Source organism: Macrobrachium rosenbergii, chromosome 33 (assembly GCF_040412425.1).
Source record: "Macrobrachium rosenbergii isolate ZJJX-2024 chromosome 33, ASM4041242v1, whole genome shotgun sequence".
Classification (NCBI taxonomy): Eukaryota; Metazoa; Arthropoda; class Malacostraca; order Decapoda; family Palaemonidae; genus Macrobrachium; species Macrobrachium rosenbergii.
This window is the reverse complement of record NC_089773.1, coordinates 8,927,831-8,941,514: the sequence shown is the minus strand read 5'-3', so window position 1 is coordinate 8,941,514 and position 13,684 is coordinate 8,927,831. Positions and strand designations below refer to the sequence as shown.

The following is a 13,684-nucleotide window of genomic DNA, read 5'->3' as shown; positions in this document are numbered from 1 at the left end:
TTGGAAGTTTATTTTGCTTCAGGTAATAGATTCCAGAGAGTGTATATAATGAATTCCAGGGAGTATGCCAACGAATTTGTTTAGACACTGAGTCATGCTGAGAACGGCACTGTTAGCTAAACAGTCCAAGTTCCTCAAGACCTGGCAGTGTGGCCTTGGGGTTCAAGCCACGAGGAACTACGTAACATCGTTCCCTGGTTAAACAGTTCCTGACAGGACTCGTGCTACTGGGTGGAAGTAACGCGTCCTTCATCCCTTGCCGCAGTAAGTTTAAGAGGAACTTGGCGAGAAATGAGCTTACTCAAAGAAAGATAATGAATTCATCGTTGTAAATTGAGGAAGGGGCATTATCACACGAGCCCCGTAAGGGGTTAGTGCTGTCAGTTCACCTCACTTTGTGCGCTGTAGGCATTACTTAAGGTTTTTTGCAGCGTACCTTGTGACCCTAGCTGCAACCCCTTTCATTCCTTTCACTGTACTTCCACTCTTATTCACTTTCTTCCATTTTGCTGTCCACCTTCTCCCATCAATTGTTTCATAGTGCAACTGCTTTGAGGTTTTCCTCCTGTTACACCTTTCAAACCATCTACTCTCAACTTTCCTATCAGTGCTGAATGACTTCAAAAGTCCCAGTGCGTGGCCTTCGGCGTAAATTTTTATTCCATTCCATTATTACACGAGCGTTTTCTAATGTTTATTTGTTTAATTGCAGGATTTCGAGATAATTGAAAAGAGAAGATAACACTACGGTACTGTAGCATTGGCTAAACGCTTCTCTTAACCAAGAGAAAATATGGAATACGTTGCAGGTAAGATATTTTTCTGTTGGTGTATTCAGTAACGCGTCTGTGGAGGTGAGTTCCCGTGAAATAGATAAAAACTTCAGTTACTCATAAACTATGTAGATTTCCTAAGCATGAAAGAAATGACCAAGTTTTCACAACGACACGGCCCCTACAGAATAGGAATTTCTATCGATATGTTTTGATTGGTGTCGTTTTGAAAATTTGCAGAAGACTGGAAAAGGGGTTCGGTCAGTTTAGGTAAAGCCAATTGAAACTTTTCACGATGAATTTGTAAGTAAATTTCCCGCGTCTGCAACCCCTTTATTCATTCCTTTTTACTGTACCTCCTTTCATATTCTCTTTCTTACATCTTATTTTCCACCCTTTCCTAACAACTGTTTCCCGTAGTGGGGTTAGTGCCGTCAGTGCACCTCATGTGGTGAACTGTAGGCATTACTTAAGGTTCTTTGCAGCGTGATTTCAGCCCATAGCTGCAACCCCTTTCGTTCCTTTTACTGTACATCCTTTCATATTCTCTTTCTTCCATGTTACTCTCCTAAGAATTGATTCATAACGCAGCTGCTTTGAGGTTTTCCTCCTGTTACACCTTTCGGATCTTTCCTAAATAGTGACCCCCCACGGGTTTGAACCCTGCATGTATCCACCTTTGAGGCGTGTTTAGTACAAGCCCGTTGGGGATGACCGTAAAAACATAAACAAAAGACTGTAAACTCCATAAAGATAATGACCCCCAGGAAATATTAGTCCTAGATAACGACCCCGAACTTTGTTGGGGGTCACTGTCTAGGACAGATCCCACCTTTCAGACCTTTCTACTGCCAATTTCCGTTTCAGCGCTGAATGACCTCATAGGTCCCAGCGCTTGGCCTTTGACCTAAATTCAATATTCTATTCTTTGCACGTAAAAATGGCATACAAATGATCTCATTTTTATACGGCTGACAATAATTTCTAGTTCTTTGGAGATTGACCCCCTACAAAACCCCTGATCTGAAAATTTAGGTCTAATATTCTTGGGAAAAACATTTTAAAGTAGTTCTTGGCAACTTTAAATTGAAAGTGTTCTGCATTCCTCATTTTAGGTTGGTTACACCTGGACCAAACGGTAACATGGACAGCTCTCGTCTTCATCAGCACACTGTTGGGTCTAGCAGTTCTGTAAGTAAAAATATGACAGAGCATTTGTTTCTACCCAGAGAAGCTAAGATAGGAAGCTGGCACTATATTCCTTTTAGTTACCTTTCTCTGCTGTGCACAAATACCTGTTTAAGTTTCTGTTTATGCTAATTCTCTCTTCCTTTTTATATCCATTTTATTTGTGTGAATGTTAGTCTAATTGGATTTGTTGGGTCAACAGTGATTTTCTGATTTTCTATACAACCCCTTTCGTTTCTTTTGCTGTACCTCCTTTCATATTCTCTTTCTTCCATCTTACTTTCCTCAACCCTCTCCTATTGATTCATAGTGCAACTGCTTTGAGGTTTTCCTCCTGTTACACCTTTCAGACCTTTTACTGTCAAGTTCCGTTTCATCGCTGAATGACCTCATAGGTCCCAAGTGCTTGGCCTTTGGCCTAAATATCTTCATAAATTTGCATATTTGAGGTTGAGTTTTATACTCATAGTTCCCAAGAATGATTATAGGAACAGTGATTACGTGGATGCGTGTAAGTTGTCATACTTGTTTATTTTAATTTAAATTTGTTGATCACGCCCTCTCAATCTATTTAGAGATGAAATGCCGCCTGAGATATGCCTCTCCAGTTAATCCAGCTCTTTGTAAGTGTCTCTCTGTAGTAATTTGATATAAAAATGTAATTTGCAGCGTTCCTTCGGCCCTTAAAGATTTCCTTTTACTGTACCTCCGTGCGACTGCGAAAAAAAAATCTTTTACTGTCATTTCCATTTCAGCATTGAATGACCTCATAGCTCCCAGCGCTTCATGAAACTGTATATTCTATTCCATTCAAGATAAATTGAAATTTAACAAATTTTGATTCTTCTCAAGTCGATGAAGAAATTGAAAGGCGCAATTTGATATAAAAAATAATTTTTTAAAGATTGAACCAAAAATAAAAAAAACAAACATTTAGCACTACTTCATGAGCGAGAATTTCAGTAAAAAGACACTATAAGAACAATGATGTCGCTTTTTTATAATCGCACAAATACCAGAATTTTGATCATTTTCTTCAAGAAGTCTACACGGAGAAAAAAGAGAATGTGAAAAAATATGTAGCATTTTGTTGAACAACTAACTGATTACTCTCAAGAGTCTGGTACCCGTCATGGCGAGAATTTCTTCCAGTACTTAAGAACTGATTTATCCCGAAAAAACTGCCGAGTTTAGGAAGTTGCTCAAATTAAGTCTCTGACACGATCTCGGGTTCCGACAATGCAGCTGATTACAAATCAGGCGACGGAGGCTACGACACAAACAAGACGGATTTCCGACTCAATATGGTTGGGGCCTGAATCTAGAAAACTCAGAGAAATTTTTCGTATAAAATGGAAATTTCAGAAACTAAGATTTACAGAAATAATATTGCCTTTCCATTCGCACCTCATACTATTCTCCTGGTGTTTTAATAATTTACGAACACTTTTATCTATTTATATGTTAATTTGTTCAGTTTTTCTATTCTGTTAACTTTTCTCTTTCCTTTCTGTATTTCCATTTTTCTTCTGTTGCTTCTTTCTAATGAACACCATCATATTTTTTGGAAGCTTCAAGAATTTTAAGTCGATGGCCCCTGTGGTGGGCTTGTTCCACACGAATAGGGTTCATCTTCTGAATAATAATAATAATAATAATAATAATAATAATAATAATAATAATAATAATAATAATAATAATAATAATAATAATAATAATAATCATTCCTTCTATCTTCTGTAACTTTTTTTTTCAAATGAACACCATTTCTTTGGAAGCTTGAATTTCAACTCGATGGCCCCTTTGGACGGCTTGTTCCATGTGAATAGGTTCAACTTCTGAATAATGATAATAATAATAATAATAATAATAATAATAATAATAATAATAATAATAATAATAATAATAATAATAATATCTTCACTCTGTACTTCCTATTATCTTCTGTTACTTCTTTCAAATGAACACCATAATATTCTTTGGCTTGAATTTCAACTCGATGGCACCTTTGGTGGGCTTGTTCCACATGAATAGGGTCCTTCATCTTCTGAAGAATAATAAGAATAACAATGCTCTCTTTACTCCTCTTATCGATCGACAGAGAACGATGGTGGCACTTAGGAAAACTTGCACGCCTGGGGTACACAGGTCCTCCCAGACATTTTCTATTTGGCAACATCAAGGAACTTGGTCAGGTAAGTCTTGAAACCCCTTTCATTCCTTTAACTGTATCTCCGTTCATATACTCTTCCTTCCATCTTACTTTCCACCTTCTCCTCACAACTGTTTCATAGTGCAACTGAGAGGTTTTCCTCCTGTTACGCCTTTCAGACCTTTTACTGCCAATTTCCGTTTCAGCGCTGAATGACCTCGTAGGTCCCTTCGTTTTGCGTTTGGTCTAAATTTCATATTCCAGTCAATGAGTTCTCTTTCGAAAAATGTGAAAAGTATAAGATTTGAAGACCGTTTGAATCAACGAATAAGGGGTTGGTGTTAAAAGCTGTGATTTTATAGAGTTGTGACTCGAGAACTTTCCTTTCCAGCTGAACGGAGATCACAAGAACGGTTGGAGGAGACTCATTGACAAATACGGAAGCCAGGTGGGAAATCTTGAAGGAAAATCGCTGGCGTAAGTTGGTATTTATCATTTTTTCCCCCATTCTGAGAAAATGGGCTTCAAAGAATTTGATACTATTCAGAGCTTCTAATTAGTTTATCTTTCGAGGAAATCTGGTTTGAAAATGTGACAACGTAGACGGCTGAAGTTTTGATAGTTATAGAGTATCAAAAACTGAGTCACTTTGGCTGGAAAACTCAAAAACTTAAAAAAAGATAGGTTGCGCCAGTTAGTCAAAACAGGGACCAATTAGTCCATTAATGGCTTTTTTAGCTGTAGGGCATGGCTGTATATTGGGTCTGTTCATTGCTATGCTGGATCTTTGAAGCTAGGACTCTGGAGTGAGACTGATCTATTCTCTATGTTTTTGTTGTTTATGATTAAGCTAGCGTTATGCCAGCACGGGATCTTGCTGATAGAGCAGCCCGCAACCAAGATCTATTTTTCTCAGTGGTGTTTTTGTTCAGAGTTCTGTTAAAAGTTACTGGGCATCCGTGAATGGGTATGCAGTTCATCGCTAGTGACACTTCGTAGGTACCTCTCGGGATTTCCTGAAGGGACCCTTAGCTAACACTTTGTAGGTACATCTCGGGATTTCCTGAAGGGACCCTTAGCTAACACTTCATAGGTACCTCTCTGGATTTCCTGAAGGGACCCTTAGCTAACACTTTGTAGGTACTTCTCGGGATTTCCTGAAGGGACCTTTAGCTAACAACTTTGGCTTTTTACAACCCATTCGGGTTCTTAAGAATGATGTATGTCCAGTTGACATAATCTAGATCCAGATGTTTCCCGTCAGTGGCTGGGTGATGAACTGTTAAAATATTAAGGGTGTGGACCTCAAACTCACTTAGTGGATTCTTTCTCTCTGTTCCACTGAGTATTTTACTGGATGTCTTTGACACACTGAATTAGGGTTATATAGATAATGGTGTATCATTATTCCTAACCTAAGGGTAACAAGACAGATTGCTGGAAAAATCAAAATGCTATATAATGCAAAGATTTTTTTACTTTTCTTCCCAGAATTTAATGTTTGGTCTTATAAAGAAAATGGTAGTTTTCCAGTGTTCTCAAGATCTCATCATCACAGAAAACGGAAAGTAATTGTGTCTGAGCTTTCCTTGCCAGAATTTAATGTTTTGTCCTCAGTAAAAATAAATTGCAGTTGTTCCCAGTGTCCTGAAGATCTCGTCACTTTAAAACCTCGAAGTTATTATGTCATTGAATATATTTTTCCCCACTGTTTCCAGGTTATATACTGGCGGGATCCCCATTGTTGTGGTTACAAACCCAGAGGTCATCAAGTATGTTGGAATCAGGAACTTCGACAACTTCACCAACAGATTAGTAAGTGACGCTGCATAGATTTTGCACACTTTTCATCAGAATAGAGAATTAGCACTTCCACTTACACTAAATTCCTCAACTTAATTCTCGAAACATTACTGTAGATTTTATTATGATACAAAAAGATGCATTCAGAGTGTCATGATTTGAAGCTTTTCAAGGTTTTTATCTTGGTTAGAATTTTTTAACCTGTGCTAATATTTATAATCAAAATCACTCGAGTTGTTTTTATTTATTACATAGTTGCTGCAAAGAAGGTTTGATATCATAGTCTGTAAAATTAAGGTTGGCTGGATTATTTGTATTGAATTTGAAGCCTGATTTTATTTGTTTACCATATACCAAATCAGAAAGTGTGGGGACACTAAGAGTTACTTGGAAAATACCACTAAATGCCCACACATTCATTTTTTTTTATCTTGGTCAGAATTTTTAAAACCATTTTTCTGTGGTAATATTTATAATCAAAATCACTCGAGTAGTTTTAGTTTTCTAAAAAAAAACTATTGTGCCGGCTATGTTTGTCCGTCCGCATTTTTTCTGTCCGCACTTTTCCTGTCCGCCCTCAGATCTTAAAAACTACTGAGGCTAGAGGGCTGCAAATTGATATGTTGATAATCCACCCTCCAATCATCAACATACCAAATTGCAGCCTCCTAGCCCCAGTATTTTTTTTTTTTATTTAGGGTTAAAGTTAGACATAACCGTGCATCTAGCAACGATATAGGCCAGCCACCACCGGGCAGTGGTTAAAGTTTTATGGGCCGCGGCTCTCACAGCATTATACCGAGACCACCGAAAGATAGATCTATTTTCGGTGGCCTTGATTATATGACGTACAGAAACTTCGGCGCCTTTTTTACTTGTTTATTTATATCTTCATTGTTTTGGAATATACGTACACCACCCTGCTTACAAACGAGTTAAGTTCCTGACGGCCATTTGTCTGTTAAATTGTTTCCAAGTTGGTTAATGTACTTTCCATGCTTATTTAAGTACAGTATGATATAAAATCAATACAGTACTGTACGTTTTTTCATCCTGAAACACAATGCACTGTACATACAGCACTGTATGTACAGAATAGGCACGCAAAATGAACTGACGTGTGGCAACGAGGAGCGCTCTGAACACAGTTTTAATTTGCAATCCAATTTGTTTGTATCTGAATGTTTGCAAGTTGAATGTTCGTAAGTAGGGTAGTGTCTGTATACTCAAAATCATTCTAAATTGCTGTGCCAAGGTCATGTACTGTATACCATGAATGAATCAAGTTTTTTTGTTATTGTTCTCTTGCATCAAGTTTTCAGGGCTGGACAGAGACAAGAGCTTAGTTTCACTCCACGACGATAGATGGCGTTTCATTAGACACACCCTCACCCCCACGTTCTCTCCAGCCAAGATGAAACTTGTAAGTATTGGTAGCATTCTTATACATCTGCTGACTCAAACCAAAGAGTATTTGGATCATGTCGAGATATCGAACCCACTCGTAGCAGGGTTCGCTAATCTTTACGAGAAGATTGTTGGGTTCGTTATTCTTTACATGGGATTATCGGGTTCGCTGTTCTAGACATGAACTCTTCGGTACCAGACATTTGATTCCCCCAGGGAGATACTACTAAACAAGGCAAAATACATTTGACCCCTCGGGCTAGTACTAAACAAGGCGAAATACATTTGACCCCCCCAGGGGCAATACTAAACACAGCAAAATACATTTGACCCCCCAGGGCCTAGTACTAAACAAGGCGAAATACATTTGACCACCCAGGGGCTAGTACTAAACAAGACAAAACATTTGACCTCCCAGATGAAAACACTGTTTGACCCCGTGCTTTAGTACCAAACAAGGCAAAATACATTTGAACTGGAGTTCGGACCGAAAAACAGGTTGGCCATTCTTTACATGGGGATCATTGGGTTCACTGTTCTTGACATGGAGATGTTTACATGGGTTTCGCTTATCGTGACATGGAGATGTTGGGTTCGCTAATCGTGACATGATCCAAGTGTTTTAATCCTGTCTTTGCAAAATTCGAACCTGTAAGCATTACTAGTTCGCTGCCTGAATTTAATCAAGTTTCTTTTCTCGTTGCTAAGGTATCGGTGCCCGAACTCTAGTTCTGGGCTTAAATTTTTGCCAGAAATTAAACAACTTCACGTCACTTGTAACTCCTTGCCTTTCACCTTAATATCTCATTCATTTAGTTGTACCTCCTTTCATATTCTCTTTCTTCCATCGTGCTCTCCACCCTTTCCTAACAGCTGATTCATAGTGCAACTGCTTTGAGGTTTTCCTCCTGTTACACCTTTCAAACCTTTCTGGCTCTCAGTTTCCGTTCAAGCGCTGAACGACCTCAAAGGTCCCAGTGTTTGGCCCTTGGTCTAAGTTCTGTATTCTGTGCTATTCATTTCAGATGTCAGAAACCATAAATGGAGTCATTTCTGTTACGCTGGACATCATAGAAGACCACATCAAAGAGAAAAAAACCCTTGATGTTTACAGGTAAGATGTGGTTTCTTGTTTGTGCTCGATAAGTAGCACATGGTCATATATCAAATTTGTTAAAATTTTTCAATATACAGACAGTACCCTAGTTACGAACATTCAACCTACAAACATTCAGAGATACAAACAAATGGGTTCGCAAATTAAAATTGTGTCCAGAGCGCCCCCTTTGCCACCTGTAGGTTCAAATTTTGTTTTGCGCTTCTGTTTTCTTCTTACAGTACTGTATGTACAGTGCATTGTGTTTTAGGATGAAAAAACGTACAGTACTATATGGATTTTATATCAAACTATACTTCAATAGGCATGAATAGTACAGTAACCAGCTTCCAAACAATTCAGCATACAGAAGGCATCTGGGACGCAACTCTTTTATAAGTAGGATGGTGTCTGTACATACATTTGAAATGTTTTATAAACATCCTCGTAGCTTTAACATCTTGTTTTAATTTCCCAGGTTATTTCATGGCCTTACATTGGAAGTGATTGGTAAGTGTGCTTTGGCCATCAACATTGATTCACAAAAGAATCCTGACCATCCACTGCTTGCCGATTGTAGAGAGGCCTTCAGTAACTTCAAATCTAACTCTCTGGGAAGGTCATTTGCATGTAAGTGTTGAGACTTTTCTTGTCTTAAATGTATCTATTGCTTAAGCTAAATATAGAGCTTGTAAACCATTTTTCTTGATATTGTTATAATTATTCTGTTATTTCAGTAACTTTTTAAAAAGACTTTTAAGTTTTTGCATATATTTACTACCTGAGGAGTACTGTTTGTATTTGGTGTTATGAACAGTGTTCACACTGATTTAGTAATTACATCATATGCCAGTCTTCGTGGCCACGAAAAATTATGATCAAAGAAAATTCACGAACCACAGTATTACTCCAATAGAAATGACCCCACTAAACAGAAACATGTTGGATTAAACCACTGATTTTAGGAAACCACTTTTTGGAAAGATGAGAAACTGGAGTGCAGAGTTTTCCCAGATGACAATCATACCACCTAGATGTGGCATGCCCTTGAATTAATCTGAACAGCTTTAAGTTCTATGGAGGGAGACTTCAGAAGTGAAAGACCAGTAGGTGATGGTCCGTAGCTAACATCTGCCTCTTTAGAGATTGACCCAGCAGGTGTTGCCTTTGCAACGCCTCACCTATTGGGGCATTCACTTTTTTAGAGAGAGATCAAGCGAATAACAGGTGTAATTAGTTCGCCAGTTGGTGTGAGACCTATCGTGAAAATGTCAGGTTGCAAGGTGACGGATATCAAGGCACTTTTCAGGAATGACCCTTTTGCTGTTAATTCGTTTATTTCTACAGCTTTTATGGGAGAAGGTGGATATTACCAATGAAGAGAAACCTCTTCTCGTTATCGTGGAAATATTGACCTACTCTGACTCGTGGCTTTATTGTTCTTAGTGGTCACTCCTTGAGTTGTGAGATGACTGAATGATTGATTTGTTGATGCACCGCACTAGTCTTAACAATACTGTTATTTACTTTAATAATAATAATAAAAATAAAGCTGTCAATCCATGAAGTTTTCACTCGCAGATGTCCGTAGAAGTGGTCTGCATCAGTGCCCACACACAAAAGGTTCCTTGCTCACCCTTGCTTGCCATTTGAAGTGTTACCTGACAAGCATCTGGGGAAGATGACAAGCCAGTCTGAAATGAATCATCTGCACTTAACCATAAGCTCGACAGACATTCTTCATTACGTGACTTTCCAGACACTTGGTGCTTCATTGATGTTGAACTGATAGTCTAAGGCTTTGAATGTCTTCAGTTCTTGCAGTCTTTGAATGTCTTCTACTCTTCCCACGTATTCGCCATTCCAGTCAGTTAGTTTTAATGCTGCAATTCCTTTTCCCCGCAGCAATGTTCCCCAGTTTTGCCATCTATGTCAGAAGAATTCTGGGAATCAGGTTTTCCAGCATCATTCCAGAAGACAACACATTGCTCATTCGTTACATCAGGAAAGTCATTAAGGATCGCAAAGCTAATAAGGTTAGTATCTTCCCCTTACTTGTTTTGGCTTCATTGCCAAGCCATTTCCAGAGGTCTGATAAATAGTGGTGTGTGGCACTGCATGTATAATGTGTGTGTGTGTGTGTGTGGACAGTTTTTGAATTTGGTTTTCCCTGGCTAATGTTGACCTTATTTGAAGGGACCGAAAACTGTCGATGCACTGCAGTTGATGTTGGAAGCAGCGGAAATAATTTCTTCAGAAGAAAGCAAGGACAGTTCGGCCACTGATTTAAACTCTGACGTCACGAACGGAAACCTCAAAGAAGGAACGGTGCTTCAGAATGGCTCTGTGTCAGCTGCGAAGGAAGATCAAATGACCGAAGACGAGGTGGTACAAAATGCTACTATTTTTTTGTTAGCTGGGTATGAAACGACGTCAATAATGCTCTCCTTCACTTGTTATTTGCTAGCCAAGAACCAGGATGTTCAACAGCGTTTGTACGAGGAGATCCAACAACGTCTTCCGAGAGAGGTGAAAATAACAGCTACAGTGAATATGCTTTCTTTAAGAGGTTCATCTCTGTATATCCATTGCAAATGTCATATGAGACGACTCATAAACTCAGTACCTTTAGTTCTGCCCTTCAGCCTTCTTCCACAACATTGCATGTGCTTTCCAGACTTCTGTCATCACTGTGTTCACAGAAACAAAAGTCCTTCGTCTGTCACCCACTTTTCACCCAGAGAAGTCATTCTTCTATATATGTAGAACTTTCAAAAACGTCCAACCGCACTCGGCGAATGACTATGACAAGAATCGAATCGATAGTTACTGCGCAGTTCTATCAGCTCTTCATTCAGCTTCCCCTGGGTCCATTTATACCACTAACTGCTTGATCTAGATATTCTCAGACTTCTAACACGTGTTCCATAACAAGCGTTTGATCCATACACCCTCATTCGTATTATTTGCCTTTCTTAATGACAACAATGGCAGACTGTTCCCTGGTATAATGAAAAAGGCTTTGCCCTGAGAGTTTTTAAAGTCAACCTCATAACCTGGATCACGGTAGACAGGAACGAATTTATATCACTATCTCTTTTGCTGATCCAGACATGTGATACACACTGTAATTATCAAGTCAGTGACATTTCAACATCATCATCATCATCATACTTCATACCACAGCATTCTAGGTGGCTTTCTACTATCTTGCCCTTCAATTTTACTAAACTTTACATCCTCAGCAGTGTCTCAGAATATGTGTTACGCAGTTCAGTAGTGGAACTAGCCAGTGGCTTTATACTTGTTGCGATTAAGAGACAAGTCAATGAAAGAAACGTAAAATTGTTTTCCTCCAGGTCGATCGTACTGTACTGACAGTCTTCGTTCTTTCAGGAGGACGTTTCCTACGACAGTGTCATGCAGATGGAGTACCTGGATATGGTCGTCAACGAGTCATTGCGTTTTTATCCACCAGTTGCTGAGTAAGTTTTTGACTTAAAAGAGTCGTTAATCATTGTGCTGCTTAAAAATTCCTCTGTTGATTGACCAAAACCTAAGTAACTGGAATGCTGATGCAAAAGGCAATTTCTTTTCGAATATCTTCTAGGATTAAAGTAACAGCTTTCATATATGTTGTGTTGAGTTCCCATTGGGGGTTAGTGTTATCAGTGCACCTTGCGTGGTGTGCTGTAGGCATTGCTAAAGGTTGCAACGTCCTTTCTGCCGTAACGGCAAGCGCTTTTAGAAATTTTACTTTACCTCCATTCCTGGTTCCTTTCTTCAGTTTGACCGTCTAACCTCTTTAACTGTTACTTGGTAGTGCAATTGTTTATCTCTTTATCTTACTGTCCAGCCTCTCCAACCCCCTCCTGTCACTGCCTTAGACGCTGAAAAGCAGAAAGTACTCCATTGCTTAATTTAACAGCCTAAATTTCACAAATCAATCAATCATTACTATGTTTAGTGTCCGGGAAATTGTCTATAAAAATCCCCCTAGGTGGGGTAGTGTCGTCAGTGCACCTCATGCAGTGCACTGTAGGCATTACTTAAGGCTCGTTGCAGCGTCCCTTTGGCCCCTACCTGCAACCCCTTTCATTTCTTTTACTGTACCTCTATTCATATTCTTTCTTCCATCTTACTTTCCACCTTCTCCTAACAGTTGTTTCAGAGTGCAGCTGTGAAGTTTCCCTCCTGTTACACCTTTCAAACTTTCTACTCTCAATTTCCCTGGTACTCTCAATTTCCCTTCCAGGGCAGTATTAGCTCCTCACAGGTCCCAGTGCTTGACCTTTGTCTTAAATTGTATATTCCATTCTCCGAAAATTCTCATTATTCTTCGTTCTCTCTTCCAGCTCCGTCATACGCGAAGTGAAGGAGGACTGCGAGTTTGAAGGAATGAAGTTCCCGGCGGATTCCTGGATCATATTCCCCATCAGTTATATGCACTTCGATGAGACGCTGTGGCCTGATCCCCAGACCTTTAATCCAGAGAGATTTCATCCCGACAGGAAGAAGGATATCCACGTCTCCTCCTTCTTGCCCTTTGGCAGTAAGTATGGAACTACGGTATCTCCTACTTGCCCTTTGGCAGTACGTATAAGTCTGCAATATCTTTCTGCAATACCAATTTGTATTGATTTACTCAAAGCGACACCAGTAGCTCAAGCGAGGATGCAATGCACTTCTAACCTAAACAATTATCCTTGTGTTTTACTGTATTTACATTTTTGTCGATTTATTTATTAATCTGTTAAATTATTGTTTATTATCTAATGAACACCATAATATCCTTTGGAAGCTTGAAGAATTTCAAGTCAGTGGCCCCTGTGATGGGCTTGTTCCATTTGAATAGGGTTCGCCTTCTGAATGCTAAATTGATTTTTTTTTCTCTTATTTTTTAGTTGGTCCTCGCAAGTGCATTGGAATGAGGTTCGCCCTGATGGAAGGAAAGATGGCCTTAGTTCGCCTCCTTCAGCGGTACAAGTTGAAGACTTGCAGCCTGACGGAGGAAGATATTAAAACAATGCCAGGAAAAATCTCCCTGACTCCTCAGAAACTGCGCATTTATCTCGAGTGTGTGCACCGCTAATTCTGAGGGACATATTTCTCGTCACTAACATCAGACATTGATTAGGAGAGATACACTTGATAACAATTAAGGGTATATTTCAAATACAATACATTGGTACGAGTCAAAGCCAAGGTACTGTAAAAGCTAAACATTGCATGCAGCAAATATTGCAGAGTCAAAAAAAGAGAAAA

The 13,684-nt window shown here is 39.1% G+C and overlaps 1 protein-coding gene across 1 annotated transcript; it reads left to right on the top strand.

The window, feature by feature from the left end:
• The first annotated feature begins 157 nt into the window (after positions 1-157).
• On the top strand, positions 158-13,684 carry LOC136855895 (cytochrome P450 3A29-like). Its single transcript, XM_067133335.1, has 14 exons — positions 158-264; positions 713-809; positions 1,889-1,964; positions 4,063-4,156; positions 4,505-4,590; positions 5,832-5,928; positions 7,232-7,339; positions 8,349-8,437; positions 8,898-9,049; positions 10,325-10,455; positions 10,616-10,948; positions 11,816-11,904; positions 12,775-12,971; positions 13,324-13,684. The coding sequence occupies exons 2-14, from the start codon at positions 794-796 to the stop codon at positions 13,509-13,511; spliced, it is 1,656 nt and encodes a 551-aa protein (XP_066989436.1). The 5' UTR covers positions 158-264; positions 713-793; the 3' UTR covers positions 13,512-13,684.